At 43.1% G+C, this 22,814-nt stretch overlaps 1 protein-coding gene and 2 pseudogenes across 1 annotated transcript; 1 reads left to right on the forward strand and 2 right to left on the reverse strand.

Annotated features, from left to right (window-relative positions):
- The first annotated feature begins 11,742 nt into the window (after window positions 1-11,742).
- On the forward strand, window positions 11,743-15,678 carry LOC136484076 (ABC transporter F family member 5-like). Its single transcript, XM_066481236.1, has 9 exons — window positions 11,743-12,683; window positions 12,904-13,245; window positions 13,379-13,519; window positions 13,647-13,826; window positions 13,998-14,153; window positions 14,321-14,422; window positions 14,553-14,681; window positions 15,075-15,179; window positions 15,276-15,678. The coding sequence occupies exons 1-9, from the start codon at window positions 11,829-11,831 to the stop codon at window positions 15,369-15,371; spliced, it is 2,106 nt and encodes a 701-aa protein (XP_066337333.1). The 5' UTR covers window positions 11,743-11,828; the 3' UTR covers window positions 15,372-15,678.
- Window positions 15,679-16,802: 1,124 nt separating this feature from the next.
- On the reverse strand, window positions 16,803-18,455 carry LOC136484078 (RNA-binding protein P-like; annotated as a pseudogene).
- A 1,605-nt stretch (window positions 18,456-20,060) lies between these two features.
- Window positions 20,061-22,144, reverse strand: LOC136482583 (uncharacterized; annotated as a pseudogene).
- Window positions 22,145-22,814: the final 670 nt, after the last annotated feature.

The following is a 22,814-nucleotide window of genomic DNA, read 5'->3' on the forward strand; positions in this document are numbered from 1 at the left end:
AGGTGGTGGCATTGGTATTGTTATTATTTCACCTCGGGGGGCAAGTTTTGAGTTTGCCTTTCAAACCAAACCAATGACCACCAATAATCAAGCAGAATATGAAGTTATTTTTATGGGACTTCAACTTCTTTAGGAAGTAAAGGCCGAGTCAATTGAAATATTTAGAGATTCACAGCTAGTTATTAATCAGTTGATCAGCCTGTATGAATGTAAAGATGATATTCTGAAGGGATACCATGATGAATGTCAAAAGTTACTTGAGGAGTTTTCCCTTACTTCTTTTTAGCATATTCTAAGAGCACTAAATCAATAGGCCAATCGGTTAGCTCAGAATACGTCAGGCTATCGAGTGTTCCAAGAAATCTTAAGTAGTGAGACCTTGGCTAATGATTGGAGAGTTGAAATAGCTAATTACCTCAAGAATCCATCACAGAAGCTTACCAGTTAATTGAGATATAAATCAACTAAGTATGTTTTGTTAGATGATCAGTTGTATTACAATATAGTCGATGGAGTTTTGCTTAAATGTTTAAGTCAAGACGAAGCAAGAGTATTGATGGGAGAAGTACATGACGGAATATGCGGAGCTCATCAATCGGTTCATAAAATGAAATGGGTTATTCGCAGGTCTAGATATTTCTGGCCAACAATATTAGAAGATTATTTTGAATATTTCAAGGGGTGTCAAGATTGTCAGCGTTTTGGTAATGTTCAGAAATCACCTGCATCAGCTATGAACCTAATAATTAAGCCATGGCTATTCCGAGGCTGGGGAATTGATTTAATTGGCTAGATTTTTCCACCTTCAAGTAGAGGGCACAAGTTTATATTAGTAGCAACAAATTATTTTATCAAGTGGGTTGAGGTGATTCCTTTGAAAACAGTAACTTTAAAGAATATGGTTGATTTTGTCAGGGAGCATATTGCTTATCGTTTTGAGATTCCTCAAACCATTACTACTGATTAAGGGACAATGTTCACATCAGAAGAATTCAGAGATTTTGCTGCCTGTATGGGAATTAAATTACTAAATTCTTCTCCTTATTATGCTCAAGCTAATGGCCAGGCAGAGGCATCCAATCAAATTTTGATTAAGTTGATTAAGAAGAAAATTAAAGTGCAACCAAGGAGGTGGTACCTGACATTTAATGAAGCATTGTGGGCATATAGGATGGCTTGTCATGGATCGATTAATCATCACCTTATGAGTTAGTATATGGGCATAATGCGGTTTTCCCTTGGGAGATTTAGACTGGATCAAGACGTGTTACATTGCAAAATGATTTGATAGCCGAAGTCTATAAAAACCTTATGATGGATGATTTAGAGGACTTAAGTTGTCATCGGCTGCTCGCTCTTGAAAATATTGAGGTCAATAAATTAAGGATTGCAAGGCATTATAATAAAAAGGTTAAGAACAAACAGTTTTATGAAGGAGAGTTAGTTTGGAAAGTAAGATTGCCGATTGGGTCTAAAGATAGCAGGTTTGGTAAATGGTTGCCTAATTGGGAAGGTCCTTATCGGATTAAACGTTGTACGCCTAGCAATGCTTATATTTTGAAAACGCTAGAAGGGGAAGAGGAGTTTGATAGAGCAATCAATGAAAATTTTCTAAAGAAGTATTATTCTAGCATTTGGATTAATACTTGATAGCCGATTTATTTAGTTGTCGGCTCTAATAGCCGGTACCAGGAGGGTATCGCCTTTAGTTCAAAAAAAATTAAACCGAAGGGGTAAAAGCCGATACGATATGTATTACCTATAGAGCAAAAACACACACAAGGACAATCATGATTTATATTATGGTAGTTTCAGAGATGAATTCATAAGGAAAAGGCAAAAACTTTATTCATTCATCGTTTGCTCCTAGTACAAACTAATCGAACACCTTGTTCACAACATCTTGGGCTGGTGTGATATCCACAATGACCACCGCGGTGTCGTCGAAGTCCTCAATCGGCTCCTTGTGCATGTCGGGATCATCGGCCATCGAGAAGCCCGGCTCCATGGTGCGGAGGTCGTGCCTGGTCTAGACTTGCGCCGCGGCCAGAGCCACCGCTGCGCCACAATGAATGCCATGGAGGGCAATCTCCTAGGTGCGCGCTGAGATGTCGTACAAGCGGTTGATGAGCAGAGGGCCCCAGGCGTTGATGGCCGCCATAGCTACGTTCACTGCTAGTTGGAGATTTTCTAATTGTACCGTCAGGGCTAGCAATCAAAGAGGTAAGAAGATTATCGAGAAAAGGGTAGTGAAGATAAGAATGAGGGTTTTCTTAGAACTAGGCTTACCCGCCACCATTGCATCAGACTCAGACAACCTCGCCCGAGCGGTGTTGGCTTCCTCCTCTATGGCCAGGAGGGCGGCCTAGGAGGCCCAAGATGGATCTCAAGTTGATCGTTTTCCTGAGTTGCCTCAGAATAACGGTCCTTGGCAGCCCTCCACTCCTGGAGGAAGCATCGGGCGTCATCGCCAATGTACAAGTCGGAGGAGTCCAACGACGAGTCTAGCGTGGGGACGACGGTAGATGCAGCATTAGAGGGCCCATCGGCCCTGGGAGGAAGAGGTTGGAGTCTATCATTCAGGATGAACCTATAAACAAGTTAGAAGATGATTCATTGTCATAAATAGAAGGCGTTTGATCCGACCTCATGAGGCGGAGGTGCTGGCTCATTGCATATTTTCCTCTAGGACCTCTTGTCGCGGTTGTCTTCGCCAGCCATGAGTTTTGGTTTGGATCTTGAGAGGGGAAGAAGAAGAGACTGCTACAGGGTTCTTGAAGGTAGAAAGACGCGAGAGAATGACAAATAGTTTTAGATACAGATGTGTTTGAGGCCGAGGCCCTTGGCTGGTACTTATAGCCATGAAGGCGAGATGGTAGATGTCTTGGAATGTGTGAAAGCAATCCCAATTAATGGAAGGGGATGCGTCGCTTTGCTAATAACGAGGGGAACAGGGCGTTGATGACTGGGAAGGAATTTGAAGGGATTTTGCAAAAAGGACCATTTTCAAAGTCAGTTAAGTTAGAGTAAAGTCAAAATCGAGAATCGGCTAATTTAAATCGGTTATTCTAGCTGAACCAAGAAGTACAGTAGACCAACAGGAAGAGTATAGTTATCATCAGGTTTACACAAAATATATACTACAAATGCTAGAACATAAATTACAAGTTAAGAGCATCATGAATTGCTCTTAGTGCTTTCAGCCGAATAGCATCAACTTCTACAATTTGTTGTTTGTCTTCTTTGGCTGATCTGGGAATGCTCTCAAGACTGCTGCGAATAGCTTTGCCTTCCTTAACCTTGGTCAGCATCTCTTGTTTCTTCTGTTTGATGGCATTGGGGATCTGAGTCAAGTTAGACTCGTGACGGCCAATGGTGGCTTTCACATTTTCCAGTTCCTGTTCGAGCTCAGCATGCCTAATTCTTAGCTGAGTTAGTTTTGGTTCAATTTTGGAAGAAGAATTCTTCAGATTATCGATCAATTGTGCTAATTCTTTGGCTTTCTGCTTGTTAGAGTTCTTCTTAGCCATCAAAGCTTTACGGTCAGTCAGGTTTCTTTGAGCCTTTTTCACCTTGGGAGCTTGATCTTCGATGTTGGGCAGAGGTATCAAGGCTTCAACAAGATTTGGGGGCAGATCATCCTTAATGGCTAAGAAGATTCTTCTCATTGGATCTACATCCTGGACCAAATCGGCTATGTTCCTCTCAAGCATTGACAGCATGTCTTCTAGCCAATTTTTGGTCTCATCTGATAAGATTTCTTGATAAGAAATGGCTGATGAGCTTATCTCGCTTTCATCTATATATTCCTCAAAGTTGAAAGAATAGCTCAAAGCTACAAAGTTAAGTGCCTATATGTGAACAAAAGGAGTCTTATTAGAAATAGTAAATGAGTTGACAATGAGATGGATGGTGAGAGGAAGACAATACCTTTTCTAAAAGAGACCCTGGCTAAGGAGAAGGAACAGTCGATGATGTGTCAACATCCTTTTCAACATCCGATTGAATCGGCTCTGGGTTTTCGATGCTAGTGTCTGCAGGCATCAAGAAGCTTTTTAGTTTATAATTGTTATAGAAGGATAAAATGAGCATATGAGAGATTAGCAGATGCTGATTTAAGTGCTTGGGATAGCAGTTCGGCACCCAAACCAGATTGAGATACAAAAGTCAATGACTATAAGAAAGGAATTGAATTAGAAGTTGAATATCATCTTAAGAGGGAAGATAAGTTAATTTACCTAAGCAATTGATGATTTTGTTCTGCAAAGTCTCTTCCCAGTGGTGGTTTTCTGAGTTACATTTTGGGTTGCCTTGCGTTCTGAAGATTGATATGTGAGTATTATTAGGGTAGTTGGGGTTTTCATCAACTTTTTCAGAGTGGGTGCAGTTGATCCCATTCTTGAGGATGGACATGATGGATAATATTCTATGGGATGCCCTTTCCTGTTTACACTTGGGGGATCAAATTCAGTATCCCACAAAAAAATGTTAGATGAACTGACAGGAGAACTTGATAATCCTTATAAAAGGAAAGTGGTGAGTTACCTCACTATCAGAAGCAAAGTCGTCATCCAGGGCTAAACAATTAGGATGAATTGAGTTGCAGAAGAGGTGAGAGTGCATTCTTGCCATCAGGAGTCAAACAGGTTTGAAGAGAAGGTAGCTCTTGTCCATTTATATAAACAAGGAGAAGGAAGATCTGGCCCTAATTGAAAGACTCTAGAAGCTTTCATTATTTCACTGATGCCTTCTCTTGGCTTCAGAGTATTCCTAAAGAATAGCTGAGGGGGTAGTTGACTAAGGCTGAATTGACGGGCCACGAAAGAGGGGTTATAGAATTCATAAGTTGGGAGATTATCTGGGAGAAAAACACCAGTAGCCATTTTGCCACGACCATGGTGAAATTCGGTAGGCAGCACACATGGTTTGATGATGCAATTAAAAATTACAATAGCTGTTTCGTCTGAATAGCCTAATTCAAACCAAAATTTAACTGTTAGAACTAGCTCATTATCTTCATCTTCATCATAAAGCAACCAGGCCAAGATGTTTGCATCAAACCTCTATAAAATTTCTTAAAAAGGTGGCCTACATCAACAGCAATTGTTATGGCTGATATAGCTTCACCATAATTCATACACTGTCGAGTTCTTCCTTCTTTTCTTTTATAATCTTCAGCAAAGCTAGAAGAATGGAAACTCAGATTCCTGAGATTAGGTCTTATAATCTTATGCATGTACAAATTCAGCCATAATTGTATCAACCACCAAGGGCCATTGATGGTATGCACTGGTTCATTTTTTAGTAATTGGGCAGCTACTTGGTGCATCAGATAATAAGCAGATCCCAATAGATATTTTCCAAGGGGGATTCTATTACCGGTTGCTAAACGCTCTGCCAAGTATTTATGATTATAGGTTGGATCACAGGATGACCCACAAAAGATGAATTTTTCCAGCCACATATTCAAGAAAGCTATATGTTCTCTATCATCAACAGTCGATCCATCCCCAATATGATTTAAAATGTAACTTGTCCATCCTGTGCAGTCCGATATTTTGGCTAATTTTTTGGATCCAGCACTTAAGAGATCATAAGGTTGCATTGATCCTATTATTCTAAGGCTGGTTAACATGTAGATGTCAGCCAAAGTAATGGTCATTGGACCGTGACAAAAAACGAAAGCATTCAAAATGTTGGACCAAAAATAAGATGTAGAGATCAGAAGTGAATCATTTCTCTCCATTCCAAACAGTGAGAGTGTCAAACATTGGTTTAAATCAGAAATTTTTCAATCTCCAGCTTTCTTTTTTGATACCCTACATAAGCAATCTCTCCATCCTTTAGGCATTTTGAGCCAGTTTCTAAAAGGAGTTTTAGTGTTCTAGGAAGATAAATCTATTACAGATTGTTTGAAGGAGATTCGGTTGGTTTCTTGATTGATAAAATTAGATGGATTAGGATCGCCCATAGGTCCAAGAGAATAGGAATTAGGAACAATAGCTGATGGAATCAAAATTTTGTTCCTCATTTCCTAGAAATCAGTTGGGATGAATTTAAGAAAAAAGAAAAATACAAAGTAGCGACTAATACTTAAAAGACAGAAATCTGAAGGCATGCCTCAGGAACGTGATTGCTGGTCGCCATTGCAGCCGAAATAGATCTGAATTTGAGGAAGGTTGTAGAAAGGTGGTTTGAACAACAATTTGGTAGAGCAGAAGATCAACTAGAGTGGTTTTGACTGTTGAAGCTTGCTCAAGAGAAAAGGGAAAAGTAAGCAGGTCGACTAAGTTGGAAATGATACTGTTGGGGAATTATATAGAATTTGGTCTAAGAAATCAGGAGTCACGCGTATATTTTAGAATGAGCAGTCGTAACATGGTGAGCAGATGAATAGAAAATTTTGGAATAAAATTATTTTTATCCTAAAATTGAGGGGTATGTGTTTACACCAAATTTTGGAAAGAAGAACGTGGGAACTCAAAGCTTCTAGGATTGTGTCATCAAGGAATCGATTAGATGTGAATTGGTATCAGCTGATTTAGATGCGATGTTAGAATAGGCTATTTTATAAATGACGTCAGCAGACAGCGTCAATGGGCTATAATTGAATGGCGCCAGTAAGATGTGTCGGACTCTATAAATAAGAAAAATTAGGGTCCAAGTTATTATTAAGTTTGCAAGTTTTCTTTTATTCTAAGAATTGTAATGAGCCGTATTTGAGTAGGATTCATATTTAGGTCCCGGGTATAAATATTAGACCCTGGTTATTGTAAAAAAATGAACACAATCAATACAATCTTTTCGGCTTTCGCTATTGCATTAGGAGTAGGAGTACTGTAGATTTCGACGAGTTCTTCAGCAAATAGGGCTGCATTGACTGATCGACCTCTAGCTTGCTTGTGAGTACCGTCACGACTTGTATTGTGCTTGTAAAGCTGCAACAACTGATTGATCTTTTATGAGTCATAATATAAGTTAGTTATCGATCTGTATCGTAGTTTGTAAGGCTGTATCAGCTGATTGATCTCTTACGAATCATAATATAGATCAAAGTTATCGATCTTGTGTTAAATAACTTGTTGTTTAATACAATATCACCAGTTATCGAATCAGCTACGATTAGTAAGATTTTTCTTGCTGTTTTTTGGTTAATTCACCAGTTATCGATCTTATTATAATTAATATTTTATTAATTATAATAAAATTACCCGATTGAGAGAGAGATAGATCGGCATCATATCATCTTAATTGGTCGTGTTTTGACCTGGTCATGCTTTAAATCTTATAATTGATGGTTTAATTTCGCTAGATCAGTTGTTTTATCTCTATTCCAATCAAACATAGTATGCATCCAAAGACATATTTCAATCTTAAATAAAGTCACTAATTAATAAGATCTAATCTAATGACACTACCATTGCTGCATCGATCTGGTCGAACCTCACTGGTAAGACTTTGGATTAGAAATTATCGATTAGTGGTCTTGTTCATGGTCAAGATATGTACTATGTTTGTTTGCTATGACTACATCGGCTATTTTAGCCGATTTGCCTATACTCTCACGTATATAACATATTTTCATGAATCTATCAACATATAGATGGTTTTATATATTCTTTGGCTTTAGTTTGTTATCATTATCATAGCTGCATCGATCAGATCGAACCTCACTGTTGATGATAATAGATTAGATTCAAACTGTTTGTAGATTCATTTATATTAGACAGTCGATTTGTTCGCATGTTATACTCTTTTCATCAAACTTATCGGCTCGACGCTTTATATCGATCATGTTCCATTTAGCCGATGATGCTTTTCTGATGTTACATGAGCATCGATTATTTTGCTTTATATCATTATCATTTAATATTAGCCAATAATTCTTTATTTAAATATCTTTATTTCATGAATACGTCGGATATCGACTATTTAGTCGATAGCCTTATTGAATCGGCTATCTAGCCATACATTTAGAACTGTCTCGTGCAACACCAACATGTTCCACTTTAAATTACTGATAAGATTTTCTTTCCTTGTCAATTGAAGATTAAATTGACTGGCACGTCGTTGGGTTTTCAGAATTGACTGGTTTTATGTTGAAGACAAGTAAATATCAGTCTCGTTCCACTCAAATCATCTGGCTTGCTGTGTGTTGATCACATCGCCATATTTTTGTGTCAACAGATATGTTTTAGTATATTTTTTTGCTGTGACTTTAGATCTATGCTTTTCTGTAATTAATTGGAATAATTTATAGCTACAGTTTCTATAGTCTATTTGTGATGAATTTTTTTATGGTGAGCTACTTATTATATGATTGAACTGTAGTAAAAATTTCATACTCATTGGATCATGTATAGCTTAGTTATAGATTTATTTATATTTAACAAGTATAAATCTAAATAAAATCTATAACTAAGTTATGCATGATCCAATGAGTATGAAATTATTACTATAGTTTAAGCATACAAGAATTAGCCCTTCATAAAAATTCCACCACAATTGGACCATAGAAATTACAGATATGAATTATTCCATTTAATTACAGAAAAGCATAGATCTAAAGCTACAGCAAAAACTTTATACTAAAGCATACCATATTATATATTCACTGTATAGATATGCTCATGTGGAGTCCAACAAAATTAGATTTTCTATTTTATGATTTTTCTATGATTTACTATGATTTTTCAAATATTAAACTGAAATAAATAAAAAAAAGATAAAACCATCTTCAAAACCGCTTATAACAGGGCCAGGAATGTAAGATGAATGGTTTTAAAAGTTGAGTGAGGTGTTTTGCCCGATTTTGGAGTCTAGGGACAAAAGTGAACTTTCGCGAAAGTTGATGAAGGTAATATGTACTTTTTCCTTCAGAAGATGCTCGGTTTTTGCAAAAAAAAATAAATCCTCAGTTTAGTTCATCGATTTATCACGAGATGGCCCACCGATCGCGGAGATGGGCGTCCACGACTCCACGTAGGCAGCCGCCTTCCATTCGTGATTCGACCCAACTCAATTAACGTTTCGTGTTCGAGTTGCTTAGGTGTATAGTCTTATACTCCCATTTTTGCTCTTGCTTTTTTCATTGCGTGCTTCTGCCTGTCAAAAGCTTTAGATGATCCTGATGGACAATCCACGTTCCACAGGCAGTCCACAACACGGCCATTTCATCAACCAACCGAGCCTCCAAACCAGAATGTTGTTAATGCTAGCTAGAACTTATCCACTCGAGTTTGTATCTTTTTGGCTCAACACTAGTTCTGTATTAGCAAGTGAGATGTGTCTGTCAATAGAGGGCCGCTAGTTGGGATTTGATCAATTTTAAGATTTATCGGTCTAATACTTTAAATGCGTTCATAAGGTACCCAAATCGAATATACGTGGCCTCTACTAAAATTTGCTCAGAACTACTCCAGCCATTGCTTACAGGTGGAGCTGCTAAGAGCAAGTATAATAGCAGATTATAAGCAGGCTAAATATTGACGTAGAGGAGAGAGAAGAGAAAAGAGAGAAGAAGCGGACTGTAAGCTTACAGTCGGCTTAGACACAGGAATCGAGAAACTCTGTGAGAGAGACAGGTGGATCATATATTAATGCTGAAGAGCTAACTGCTATATGGGTGGACTGAGAGATCGATATGCTGTAAGGATTCTTGTAGTCAGCAACCGGCTGTATTATTAGCCTTGCTCTAAATAAGCTCGGAGCAATCAGCTAAAACGCCCTTGGAGAGAAGAGCGACAATAATCACATCTACATTACGTGTGTGTTTGTGAGCGATGCGAACTACGTGCCTTCACATACACACACCGAGGGCCTGTTTTAGATGAGCTAGGAGCCTAGGACTGGTTGAGGTTAGGCTAAATATCAGCTTAAATTAGTTGAGGTTAGCTATTAAATTGACTAACAACTAGTTGAAGACTTATTGAAAAATTAGTCCACCAATTAGTATTCCATTTTGGATGAATTAGAGCTAATTTAAGCCAATTTTTTCCTAGTTACCAATTTGCTCCTGTAACAAACATACTCTAATTCTCAAAGAAAATAAAATACCTAGATTGTGGCGAGAATAATAATATCCTCGTCTCCTTTCTCAAAATCGACCCAAATGATTGGCTTGCTAATTGTGATCATCAGCGGACCACAGCGCGAGCCATGGACCGGATCCGGATTCCGGATGGCTGCTTATCTCCAGCGCGCTCGCGATCGCCACGTGGGTGGCAGCCAGTGGCCGCGAAGCTCCAGCTCCACACGATTCCTCCCGCGGCCACACGTCTGGGTCCCGCTCGGCCCGGCAGACGGCAGTGCGGTCCACCGCGGCCTCGTAGGAACCCATGAATGAACACAGGCCACAGGAATTTCCCAGCCCATCGTCAGGGGACGCATTCATAAACACAAAAGGGCATCATTTTCGTCATCGAAGTTCCATAAAACGCTGAACCAGAGATGTTCAATCCTCAGCAGAAAGTTCTAGGTTTTTCTTTTCTTGATTGCGAGGTTGCTCACTCCAAAAATGTACCCAAGCATACTGAACAACATATGGAAAAGTCAAAGGGGGAAAAAAACAAGCTTGAGTGCCTCCCATTTCCTTCTAAACAAAAGCAAAAGAGATACTCCCTCCGTCCCATTATATTTGCACGTCTAGAATTGTGCACGCATATCAATATTATGTGTAAAAATACATCCTATCACCCGCGGACCCGCACCTCTTCGCGCACGCCTGCTGTGCGGTCTACAGGCAAGGGAAAGGGAACGAGTGGTCCAAAGGCTTCCACGTACTCCCTGTCACTTTTCCTTTTTTTCTATGTCCATTATTTTATTTTGTTGCTGATCCTTGCAGCTAGTCAGCTGACATTTTTAGGCTGCTACAGACCCTACTAGACCCTATAGTGATCTTTTATTGTGGGAAAATTTTTGAAACGTAGAAGTGCGTTTAATCCAGGACGGAGGGAGTACTCTATTAACATAAACAAAAATAGAACAAGAATTCAGATGCAAGTTTAGAGAAGAGAGAGTATTCGAAGCGAACCTTCTTAGGGCTCGTTCAACAACGGCCAGACCAGGTTTAGATCCTGGCCAGAATACTCCAGTTTTCAACACAGGCTGCTTCGTTCCAAGCGGAACGACCCCGGAACGGCCCGTTCCGAAATAAACGAACAGGGCATAATGATTTTTTAGAAAGATCATTCAAAAATACCCCTTGTGGTGACTGTTGCTTGCCAATAACTACTCCTCAATTGTGGGAAATTCATGGGGAGAAAACTTGTACCTATTTTTACCCTCCCAAAACATTTAGACCACATGAAATCAACAAATAGAAACCTCAAAGGAAAAATAAAACTATTACTTCTTTGCCTCTCTAGAAGAATCTGAAACTAGGCTTTCATAAAAAAAAATCAAGACATAAAACCAAAACACTATTACTGATCCTTTTACCGCGTCAATATCACACACCAATAGTTTCTAGACCCTATCCCCAAAGATTTTTGAGACCACATTAAAGCAATTGGGGAAAGAAAACTCAATGGAAAAAGAAATACATTACTCCCCTTTCCTGTGAAAAGCTAGATTTTTGCACGAAGGAATTTTATTTATCCTAAAAATCCCAAAGCAAAACAAATGATAAAGATAACTTTTGAGATTTAAAAAATTGAAGGTCATTGTTTAGAACCTGAAAATTACGCACCAAAATTGGTTTAGTAAAATCTTTCTTCTTGTACCCCTCCTCCTTCCTCACCCATACACTCTCCCCTGGTTCGGGCCGTGCTGTGTGGCCGCTCTCCCTCCACCCAAAACAGAGCAAGCTCCCAGAGACGGAGAACTCCATGGCCGCCATGGACCTCCTCTCGGGCAAGCTCGTACGCTCCCTCCGCCTCCATTCCTCACTCCTCCCCTCCGCTCCGTCCTCCTCCCGCGCCGTCCCCACATCCCGCCGCCGCCGCCATGCCCCCCTATACTGCCGCCTCACCACCTCCTCCTCATCCTCCCTCTCCACCAGCACAACCACGGAGGAGAAAGAGGACGCCAAAAGCCAGGACCTTTCCTCCCTCCTCACCTCCTCCGACCCCTCCGCCGCCGGCGCCGGGACCAAGAAGAAGCGGTCGGGCGGCAGCAGCAGCGGCGCATCTAGCATCCCGTCCGGGGTGCGTCTGGAGGGGATCTCCAAGTCCTACAAGGGCGTGACGGTGCTCAAGGACGTGTCCTGGGAGGTGCAGCGCGGCGAGAAGGTGGGGCTCGTCGGCGTGAACGGCGCGGGCAAGACGACGCAGCTCCGCATCATCGCCGGGCTCGAGCAGGCCGACGGCGGCGCCGTCGTCAAGGCCAAGGACAACATGAAGATCGCCTTCCTCAGCCAGGAGTTCGAGGTCTCCGCCTCCCGCACCGTCAGGGAGGAGTTCTTCAGCGCCTTCCAGGAGGAGATGGAAGTCAAGCGCCGGCTCGAGCAGGTGCAGGCGGCGCTCGAGGGCGCCACCGAGGACATGGACCTCATGGGCCGGCTCCTCGATGAGCTCGACCTGCTGCAGCGCCGCTCCCAGGACGTCGACCTCGACATGGTGGACGTCAAGGTGCAGAAGCTCATGCCAGAGCTCGGATTCATGCCTGAGGACGCCGACCGCCTCGTCGCCTCCTTCAGTGGTGGGTGGAAAATGAGGATGTCTCTTGGCAAGATACTTCTTCAGGTATATATAAACATTAATTAACCTTTACATCATGCATAATCCTTGCAAACTTACAATGTTAGGAATTGTGATGACTATAAATGGAATTGCATTGTGGCGAATTGGCAGTTAATTCTGATAGATTGTCATTGGGTTATTGATAGCAACTGCTTTTAGTTTTAAATGTTGTAAGCATAGTGTCCCAATTTGTTAATAACATTGTAAATTCGATTTTGTGCAGGACCCTGATTTGCTTTTGCTTGATGAGCCTACGAATCATGTCGATTTGGATACCGTTGAGTGGCTGGAGAGCTATCTTAAGACACAGGATGTGCCGATGGTCATTATATCTCATGACAGGGCGTTTCTTGATCAGTTGTGTACAAAGATAGTGGAAACTGAATTTGGCGTGTCCAAGACATACAAGGGTAACTATTCAGAGTACATTCTAGCGAAGGCAGTAGCAGTGCAGGCACAGTATGCTGCGTGGGAGAAGCAGCAGAAGGAGATTGAACAGACAAAGGAGCTGATAAACAGACTTGGTGCTGGAGTTAATGCTGGGCGTGCTTCCAGCGAGCAAAAGGTAACTACATGGATTGCTCATTGGAAGCTTGCAACAAATCATTGTGACCGAATTGTATTTTTAGCTGCTATTTCTTTTCATATATTTCCACACATTTTTTGTGTGACTGCTAACTTTTATCTCGTTTCAACAGAAATTGGAGAAGCTTGAAAAGGAAGGGTTGGTTGAGAAACCTTTCCAAAGGAAGCAGCTAAAGATCAGATTCCCTGAGCGTGGAAGAAGTGGGAGAACTGTGTTGACAATAAACAATCTTCAATTCGGATTTGAGGATAAGGTCAGCATCGTTGTGTAAATGCCCATTGGCCATTTCTTCCAAAATTTTAGTTTTCTGAATTTGTATACTGTGATATTCTCTACATCAAATTTTTGCATCTATCCTGATTGCTGTGTTGTTTGTCCAGACTTTGTTCAACAATGCTAATCTTTTAGTAGAGAGAGGTGAAAAGATAGCTATTATTGGGCCCAATGGTTGTGGAAAGAGCACATTGCTTAAACTTATTTTGGGGATGGAGAAGCCACAAGGTGGTGAGGTGCTTCTTGGGGACCATAATGTGTTGCCAAACTATTTTGAGCAGAATCAGGTAAACAGAGTTACGGTAAATAGAGTTACTCTGCTTGTTATCTTCTCTTGCGGTTGTCTAGATAAGATGTCAGACATGGGGGCACTTGGTTATTAGTCATACTCCTACTGAATAAATACAAGAAAAGTTGTCCTTTTCCAATTAGATTAATGGGATATGATGTTCTACCAGGCAGAAGCTCTTGATTTAGAGAAGACTGTGCTAGACACTGTAGCAGAAGCTGCAGAGGACTGGACACTTGATGATATCAAAGGTCTCCTTGGCCGTTGTAACTTCAGGGATGACATGCTGGATAGAAAAGTTCAGTTTTTAAGTGGTGGAGAGAAGGTAATGCACGTTTTCAGTACAGTATTTATTTTTTAGTTTTTTACTCCTCACAAGTCACCTTTATAAGCTCTGCCTAATGTTTTCCATTGGTGGTTGACAATGATTTTTTGTAGAACAGTATTACTGGCCTGTTTACATTTGCTCACCCTTTATTTATGATTTCTTAGGCAAGGCTTGCATTTTGCAAGTTCATGGTGACTCCATCTACTTTACTCATTTTGGATGAACCGACAAACCATCTTGATATCCCATCTAAAGAAATGCTTGAGGTCAGACACAGTTCTCGTTTTATACAATAATCATTTTTTATGATCTATCAGTTCCTCATCTCTCTCTCTCATGTGGGATTGAGGAAATTTTCTAGCATGCAGTCCTAATAACTTTTTGCATGCATGACAGGAGGCAATATCAGAATATACAGGTACTGTAATAACAGTTTCTCATGACCGGTACTTTATAAAACAAATTGTGAACAGAGTCATTGAAGTGAAAGATCAGACTATCCAAGACTATCAAGGAGATTACAATGTAAGCTGTCCTATGATCTTAGAAACTTGCATTACCTATATGTTGAACTCTTTGCATGTAATAGTTCCCCTTAATACTGATTGCATCCATCTAGAGTGTTCTCTGCTTAACATGGCATAAGTGATTTGTATTGTCATTCTGAATGAAACTATTAGATGGTCATGTACGAGATTAGTATGACAGAAACTATGCAGTGAAAGAGAAGAACTAAGAAATCTATCTAGTGTCAAAAAGTTCCCATGCTGAATCTGACATGACCCAATTGGGAAACAAAATCATAATGGTTCCAGCCATTCAGTGATAAATTAGCATCAAATTAATGTGATTGTCTAGGTCATTGGAAGATGAGATAACCATTAATGATGAAGTTTTTTCTTTATCAAATGTTTGCAGTATTACCTTGAAAGGAACCTTGAAGCCAGAGAAAGGGAACTTGCCCGTGAGGAAGAGCTCGAGGAGAAAGCCCCCAAAGTAAAAGCTAAGTCCAAAATGTCCAAGGTAAATATTTATGCCACTTCAGGTGTGAACTGTATCATTGGTTTACTTTGGTGTGCCAGTCTAACAATCCTTTTCGTTTTCTGAACTCTAATGCAGGCAGAGAAAGCCGTCAGAAAGAAGCAGAAGATGCAGGCCTTCCAACAAAGCAAACAAAAATCAAAGTCGCTTAAAAACTCAAAGAGGTGGAATTGAGCTTTCATGGTCCATAGAGGCATTCGCAATGCCGAATGCCATCCGTGACACCGTACCATGCAGACAGCTGTATTTGCTACTCTGCCTGCTGTGCTGTATGCTTTAATCGGCATATCAACAGAAGCACTGTAATACATCAGCAGAAAGTAGTCCTAGACTCCTTGTAGCACCATAGAAGACCGAAAATACTGTTACTAAGCAGGACGGGTTATGTGACCTTGTACATAATACAGGCAGTTTCTGAAGGAGGAACAGTTTATTTTTGCAATGAATGGAAATGGAAATGCTATCATGTTCATTCAGTTAATTTTCCTACTTCAACAGTAGAACCACATAGTGTACAATGCCATTGATCACAGCCTCGCATCAGTTCTTTCTCATGTACTACAACATGTACTAATTGATACATATTAAATATATTGAATACAAACCAGGTTGTTTTATATTTGTATGCTGCAGATTTAGGTTGGTGTGTTCTGTATTACATCAATAAACAGCAGGCAAACGAAATAGCTTATTCTGTCCGAAATGAATGCATGAAAGAAAAAATGTGATGTGGTTATCCTTTTTTTTTTTGTCCACGGTATTCATTAAGCAGAAGTAGAGTTTTACAAATTAAAGCTGGAACGGAAATTTTGATTACCGAGTCAAAGACTGACAGAGATCACACAGTTGTGATTTACAAAAGAAAAAACTTAGCGACCAAGAGAAGGATCAAGCCCCCCGGAGACCCTGAGCTCAGCGGCTAAACGGGTAAAGAGCGTCATCCTCGAAGCCAGTGAGGTTCAGCTCCATGGCAACCGGATCGAAGCCTGGAGCGAAGAGCGCCTGGAGGGCCTCTAGTTTGGAGGGCGACATAAACTGACAAATAATTATCCTTGCAAGATGGTATGTATCAAAGCTTCATGAACTGACAAATAATTATTTGTAGACATTATTGCACAACAAATTTTAGTACTTTCGAATAGCAACAATTGATCATTTGACCAAATCGACAACCAGATGGCACCAATTGAACTTAGAACATCACATAACAAACATGAAAATCTATCTACTGAAAAGAATGTAATGGGAGATACTAAACTTGTACACCAATCAACTAAACACTAAACTTAAAATTGACAGGAGACACTAAGGAAGAAACTTTGTTTCTTCATTTCGGAGATCTAAGTTTTCTATCACCCTTGGTGAGTCCAAAGGAATAATGGAAACAAATCGCACAACATATCACAATTATGCCCTTCAACTCCAGGACATAGCATATCACAATTTCAGAACGATCCCATCACAAATTTGATACCCCCACTGCCCATCAGTCTATCAGATAGTGCACCAATTAAAGTAAACCCATGTCAAAACAATGCAAGGAACCAATATTTTCTGACCCCTGGGAGACCGCAGAAGCTAAATGCTGATAGTGATTGCTAACAGGCAAAACTGGCTCAGGTTTAAGAACGATAATACATTTTATAATTTTCTGATAGATGAGACGGTTATAAGGCAAGTGAAAGTGTGAAACGCTACACAGTTCCATGAAATGGAGGATCACACAACTAGATTTGCAATACACCCAAGTCTCAGGGTTACAAAACAGAAGCCATTGACATACTTTCTGAAGGCCTCTTGAGCTTGAGCACAACTAAGATTTGCAGCGTCCGTACGTCCATCTCTGCAAACCAATATCAAGATATGAATAAATCAAGCCTAAATCAATATAAAGGGCACTAAACCAATTGCAATTCGCGCAAGTAAAATAACCAAAAGGTCATTTTTGGCAGCAAGAGAAGGTTACAAATTACCAGCACTCCATAAGTATCCTGGAAAGTGGAAATCCATCAGCTGCCCATCTTTGTCCCTTTCCTCCCTGATGAGGATGACACTGACACCATTGGCAAGGATGGTGGTTTGTAAGGCCCAAGCAGTCCTGGGCCGCCACTTGGTCGAACAGCCGCCGGTTTTGGTGAGGCCACTACTGATTCCATTGGCAGACACAGCTGCCTGAGTGGGGGGAATGGCAGCGGCAGACCCGGACGCCAATGCAGTGGTCAATGCGGGAGCAGGATTCTGGCCATGCAACGCTGCAGCCTGTGCTGGGTCACGAGCGTAAGTTGCAAGGTCTACCACGCCAGCGGCCGCGGCGGCATCAAGCACCAGCTGCCGCGCGGGTGGCCGTACCACCCGCGGTGGTGGCGTTCCGGCAGCCGAAGCTGTCACCACCGCCGGTGGAGGCGCCAGGGGTGCCTTGATCTTGCGCGCGGGTTCGTTGGCGACCTGGCAATGCAGCGTGCGCCCCTCGAACACAAGGTACGGCTCCTCGACCGCCTTCGCGGCGCCGGCCGCCGCCTGGTACACGAACAGCGCGTACCCGCGGGACGCCCCGGTGTCGGCGTCGAAGCCGAACGGCCCGCCCTGAGCTCCCCGAAAACGCGCGCAGCCGCTCCGCGCTGGCGTCCGGCGCGACGTTGGTCACGTACACCCGCCGCCCGCCACCGCCAGACGGGTCGGGGCCGGCGGAGGCGAACTGGACGGAGATGGGGAGGCCGGCGACGGTGACGCGCGGGGCCTCCCGAAGCGCGCGGCGCGCGGCGGCGCGGGAGGCGAAGGACACGAAGCCGTACCCTTTGCAGCGGCCCGAGGCGCGGTCCGCGAAGGCGTGGCAGGCCGCGAGGGGCCCGAAGCGGGAGAACGCCTCCGCGAGCGCGGCGCCGTCGGCGTGCGGCGGAAGGCTGTGGACGAAGAGCCGGCGGTGGGAGGGCGACGCGGCGGCGGCGGAGCCGAGGCGGGAGCGCAGCGCGGGGTTGGCCGTGGCCGCCTCCGCGAGGATGGCGATGAGGCGGGGCTTCGAGTATGGATCGATCAGACGGCGAACGGAGTCCGGAGTGGACGGCGGCGAGGGGTCGGACTCGGAGCCGGAGCCGGTGCCCGGGGCAGGGCCTCGGCGTTTGTGTTCGGGGGTGGAGATGGAGGGCTGAGAACGTGGATTGAGGTAGTGGTTCTCGCGGGGTTCCTTGACCGTCCTTTCCTTCTTCCTCTTCCCCATTGCGGGGACCCGGGTCGGATGGGTCGCCGCCGCCGGTGGCGAGGTGTCTTGGATCGCTCCGTCACAAAACGGAGAAAGTCCACTCACTCACCAAATAGAAAGCAAAACACAATTATGTATTAAATATACTTTAATCATGTCATAAACAACTTGCCTGGGTGGTGTAGTTTGAAAAAGTCTACTTAACCCCCACTTTTCATACTTGGTCTACTTCACTCCCACCTATAAAACCGTCTGTTTTACCCCCTGAACTTTCTAAAACCGTATATTTTACCCTCTGGGCGGTTTTTTGACAGCGGTTTTGCTACAGTAACAGCGGGTCTGCTAGAGTAACGGTGGGTTGCTACAGTGTTGGTGGTTTTGAACTTTCTTTTTTTCTATTTATTTTCGATGAATTTTTGAAAAATCATAGTAAATCATAGAAAAATCATAAAATAGAAAATCTAATTTTATTGGACTCCATATGAGTAGATCTACACAGTGAATATATAATACGGTATGCTTTAGTATAAATTTTTTTTGTAGCTTTAGATTAATTGGAAAATCCAATTTTATCTGTAATTAATTAGAATTTATCTATAACTAAGTTATACATAGTCCAATGAGTACGAAATTTTTACTATAGTTCAAGCATACAATAATTAGCGTACCATAAAAATTTCACCACAATTGGACTATAGAAGCTGCAGCTATGAATTATTCCAATTAATTACAGACAAAATTAGATTTTCTAATTAATCTAAAGCTACAGCAAAAATTTTATACTAAAGCATACCGTATTATATATTCACTATGTAGATCTACTCATGTGAAGTCCAACAAAATTAGATTTTTCATTTTATGATTTTTCTATGATTTACTACGATTTTTCAAAAAGTCACCGAAAATAGAAAATTCAAACCACAGGCACCGTAGCAAAACCAATGCACTGTAGCAGACTCACTGTTACTGTAGCAAGCCGCTGTCAAAAACCTCCCAGGGGGTAAAATAGACGGTTTTAGAAAGTTCAGGGGGTAAAACAGACGGTTTCATAGTTGGGAGGTGAAGTAGACCAAGTATGAAAGGTGGGGGACTAAGTAGACCTTTTCGTGGTGTAGTTGGTTATCACGTTAGTCTCACACACTAAATGTCCACAGTTCGAACCTGGGCTCAGACAATTTTTTTTCTGAGTTTGCCTATCATAGTATTGCAATATTTGTTTTTTTCTTCATTTTTTTTCTGAGTTTGCCTATCATAGTATTGCAATATTTGTTTTTTTCTCTGACATATCCTTTCAATTTTTAGTTTGCCCCAGTATTGCAACATTTTAGCTTCACAAAAGCATGTATTTTGTTTTCTCGCAAAACAAAGCATGTATTTTGTTTTTTTTGTACAATAACAAAATGTGGACTACCTCTTTTCGAGCAAAAGAGTTTCAGTTCATTCAGATTCATGGCAAACTCCCATTCTTTTTTCACCTCTTCAGTACCCACTGATATATCAGATTACTCGTAAGACCATCAGGAGTTTGGTTGAGTTGAGGACTGAACAGCGTGCAATCATTCCAGGGGAAACACACTTACGGATCACAAAAGCATGTTGATCTGAAGCTCAATGGCATGCATTACGGATCACAAAATCGATTCAGATGGTAGTTCACAGAAAGCGCATACATTCCATTTGCTTCAGGAACATGCGACTAATTACATGGACAAGAAAAGCATCCAAGCCATAAGATGATTGCATTATAATATAAGCTTGCCACAGTTCCCACATGGACCATTCCACTTCCAACCCAAAATAACATAATAGATATATCCTAATTAACATCCAACACGTTTCAGATCAGACTGATATACCCATGTAGTAAGTTGAAATCACTACCCTCAAGCAACAGGCTGACTGTCAAGGGCGTCAAACCCTCGGATAGCTGGCCCTCGGCTACGTAGCTCGTAGCCTCGGTCCATCGTCCTCTCCGGCGAGGGCCCGACCATGACACTGACAAATTGAGCATGAAAATATAAACACCAGGCTTACTGAGATCAGTGATAAGCACCGACCAAAGCATTTAACAGCCGGCAATCTCAGTGACAGCATCACTTCAGACCTGAGGGAAGAGCCACGTTGCAGGTACAGAGTGACGCTCCCAATGCACATTTGGTACAAAGGGCGAGACAGTGCCATCTCTCATGTCATAGACCTTGCAAGAATCAGAGGCAGAGCCCCAATCTTCGTACCAGTCATGATCCTCATCGTCTTTGTCCAGGAAGATGATGCGGTCCCCCGGCATCTCCTCCGGAGAGACGCGAATGAACCTGGAGCACCGCCTCCGCAGGAAAAGCACCTTGTCATCGCCCATGGTCGTTACCTTGGTCCAATTTGACTGCTGGAAGTCCGCCATGAACACCTCAAAATCCCACACGGATCGGATAAATGTGTCCGCCACTAACCATCTGGGTCCTATCATCCCCTTGCCGTATGTCTTCATGTGCACCATCAGCAACGTGACATGTGATTCGGATTCGACCAGGTAGAGCATCTTCTGGGGTACATTTTGGCATATGCCCACAATTAATGGACGAGGAATCAGGACGCTGCTGATAACCCGCTGAACTTGACAAACCCATGGATCTCCCGTTCTGTGGTCCACACTGATGTCCATTGCAAAAAGGCCATGATCGTAGTCATTGAGGATGTAGAGCTTTCCTTGGTGGAATGCCATATCATCAGACAGCTCAAACGGGTGATCCACATGTACCGACCACCAGGAGGCCGCCCCTGGCTGGCACACTGCAACCTTAGTGCTGTTCTGAAACCTGATGAATGTGGCGATGAGTTGACGGGAGCAAAATACCGGTTTGTACATAGTAAGCTTCTCGGGGCGCTCCTCAATTTCAATCCATGAGACGCGTGTCTCACCGAGGCGACATGGGACTCGGACGCGGAACAGCTGAGCAAGTGTCACGGTGGCGTTGGAGAACGGGTCCCTGAGGAAGGAGCCGTCGTCGTTTGAGAAGGCCAGCCAGTTGCGGCAGGCCTCAGCATAGCCTGTGTACAGTGACGAAGACAGAAAAAAATTTAGGAGGGACTGAAACAAAAGAATAGAGACATTAAGAGAGGACTTAAGGAGGCTCCACATGCGCACGATGGGTAGGGGGGGCTAGAGCCCCCTGGCCCCACCGCTGGCTTCGTGCCTGCCTGTGTAGCCGGGGAAGCGAAGCGGCCCGCTCCCAGGGAGGCTGTACACGGTGCCGTCTGGGAGCGTGAGCAGCGGCAGCGGCGAGGGCAGGGGGACCTCCCCGCGCGGCGGCGCGCCACTGGGGGCACACGGCGGCGAAGCGGACGCGGTCCAGGTGCGCCGGCAGGTGGCGGAGGACCAGGCCGGCCAGCTCCAGCGGGATGTCCGACCACGACGGCGGCGGCGCCATCGGATGCGCGGACGCTGCGAAGACAACAGCGCAGGAATCAGGAGTGAGGAGAAACCGCAAACCAAAAGACCGAACGCAAAACGAGGAGGACGACGAAGTGGGCGGCGCGAGCACGCAGGCGATTCGTCGAACACCTCGCGTGCGCGACCACCGGCGAGATCAAGACAACCGAAGGGGTGAAGGAGCGGGGAGGTGGGTGGAATACCGGAAATCGGCTACCGTATTGGAAGAATCATACTCCGGGACTCCGGGTTCCCGGCCTCCCGCCGGCGTCAGAGACTCAGAGGCGGACAGGCGGTGGCAGCCAACGGCCCGTCCAATTTGTGCCAAGTGGGCTTTTAGCACGGCTTTAAAAGACTTGTGGACTCGTGGCGGTGCCGACTAATTTGTGCTTTTTTATATCATGCTATACAACGTATACGTGTTTTAGTAAAAAAAAATACATAATTTTTTTTATCTCTCTCTTTCTCACCGGTGACCACCGGCACCGGCACCGACGATGGCGAGCTTACCCCAGCGCCCGCGCCCACGCTGACAATGGCAGTGGCGGTGGCGGCGGCGACAACGGATCTATGATTTGTCCTTTTATAAAAAAAAAATTATGATTTATGATCTGTGGAGGCTATAGACTAGAGGTAGAAGAAGGGTGTAGGCTGTTGGATCTTAATCCTATGGTGCAAAAAATTTATGCGTTAAAACTACGCAAAACATATGGTTGTATAGTAGATAGAGGCCCCGTTCGCTCGGAGGAATTTTGGAGAAATCTGGAGGAATTTGGATGAATCTGGAGGAATTTGTGAGAGAAAAATACGGTTCCGGATGAAAAAAGAAACAGATAAGTCAGATTTAAGTGCACGCGAACGAGGCAGAGTTGTATCCACTTTTCCTAGACGGCAGTCGCCTGGAACCTGTCTCTCTCTCTCAGGGGACGCTTCTGTCCGTTGGATGAGTTTGCCATCTGTGCGCTGGGATGGTTTGTATTGGGTCCGGTGTTTG

The sequence above is a fragment of the Miscanthus floridulus genome, chromosome 9 (assembly GCF_019320115.1).
Source record: "Miscanthus floridulus cultivar M001 chromosome 9, ASM1932011v1, whole genome shotgun sequence".
Classification (NCBI taxonomy): Eukaryota; Viridiplantae; Streptophyta; class Magnoliopsida; order Poales; family Poaceae; genus Miscanthus; species Miscanthus floridulus.

Coding starts and splice junctions, on each gene's coding strand:
- LOC136484076 (XM_066481236.1), top strand. CDS start 11,829: ATGGCCGCCATGGACCTCCTCTCGGGCAAGCTCGTACGCTCCCTCCGC. Junction 13,246..13,378: donor GTGCTTCCAGCGAGCAAAAG/GTAACTACATGG, acceptor TCGTTTCAACAG/AAATTGGAGAAGCTTGAAAA. Junction 14,154..14,320: donor TTTTAAGTGGTGGAGAGAAG/GTAATGCACGTT, acceptor ATGATTTCTTAG/GCAAGGCTTGCATTTTGCAA.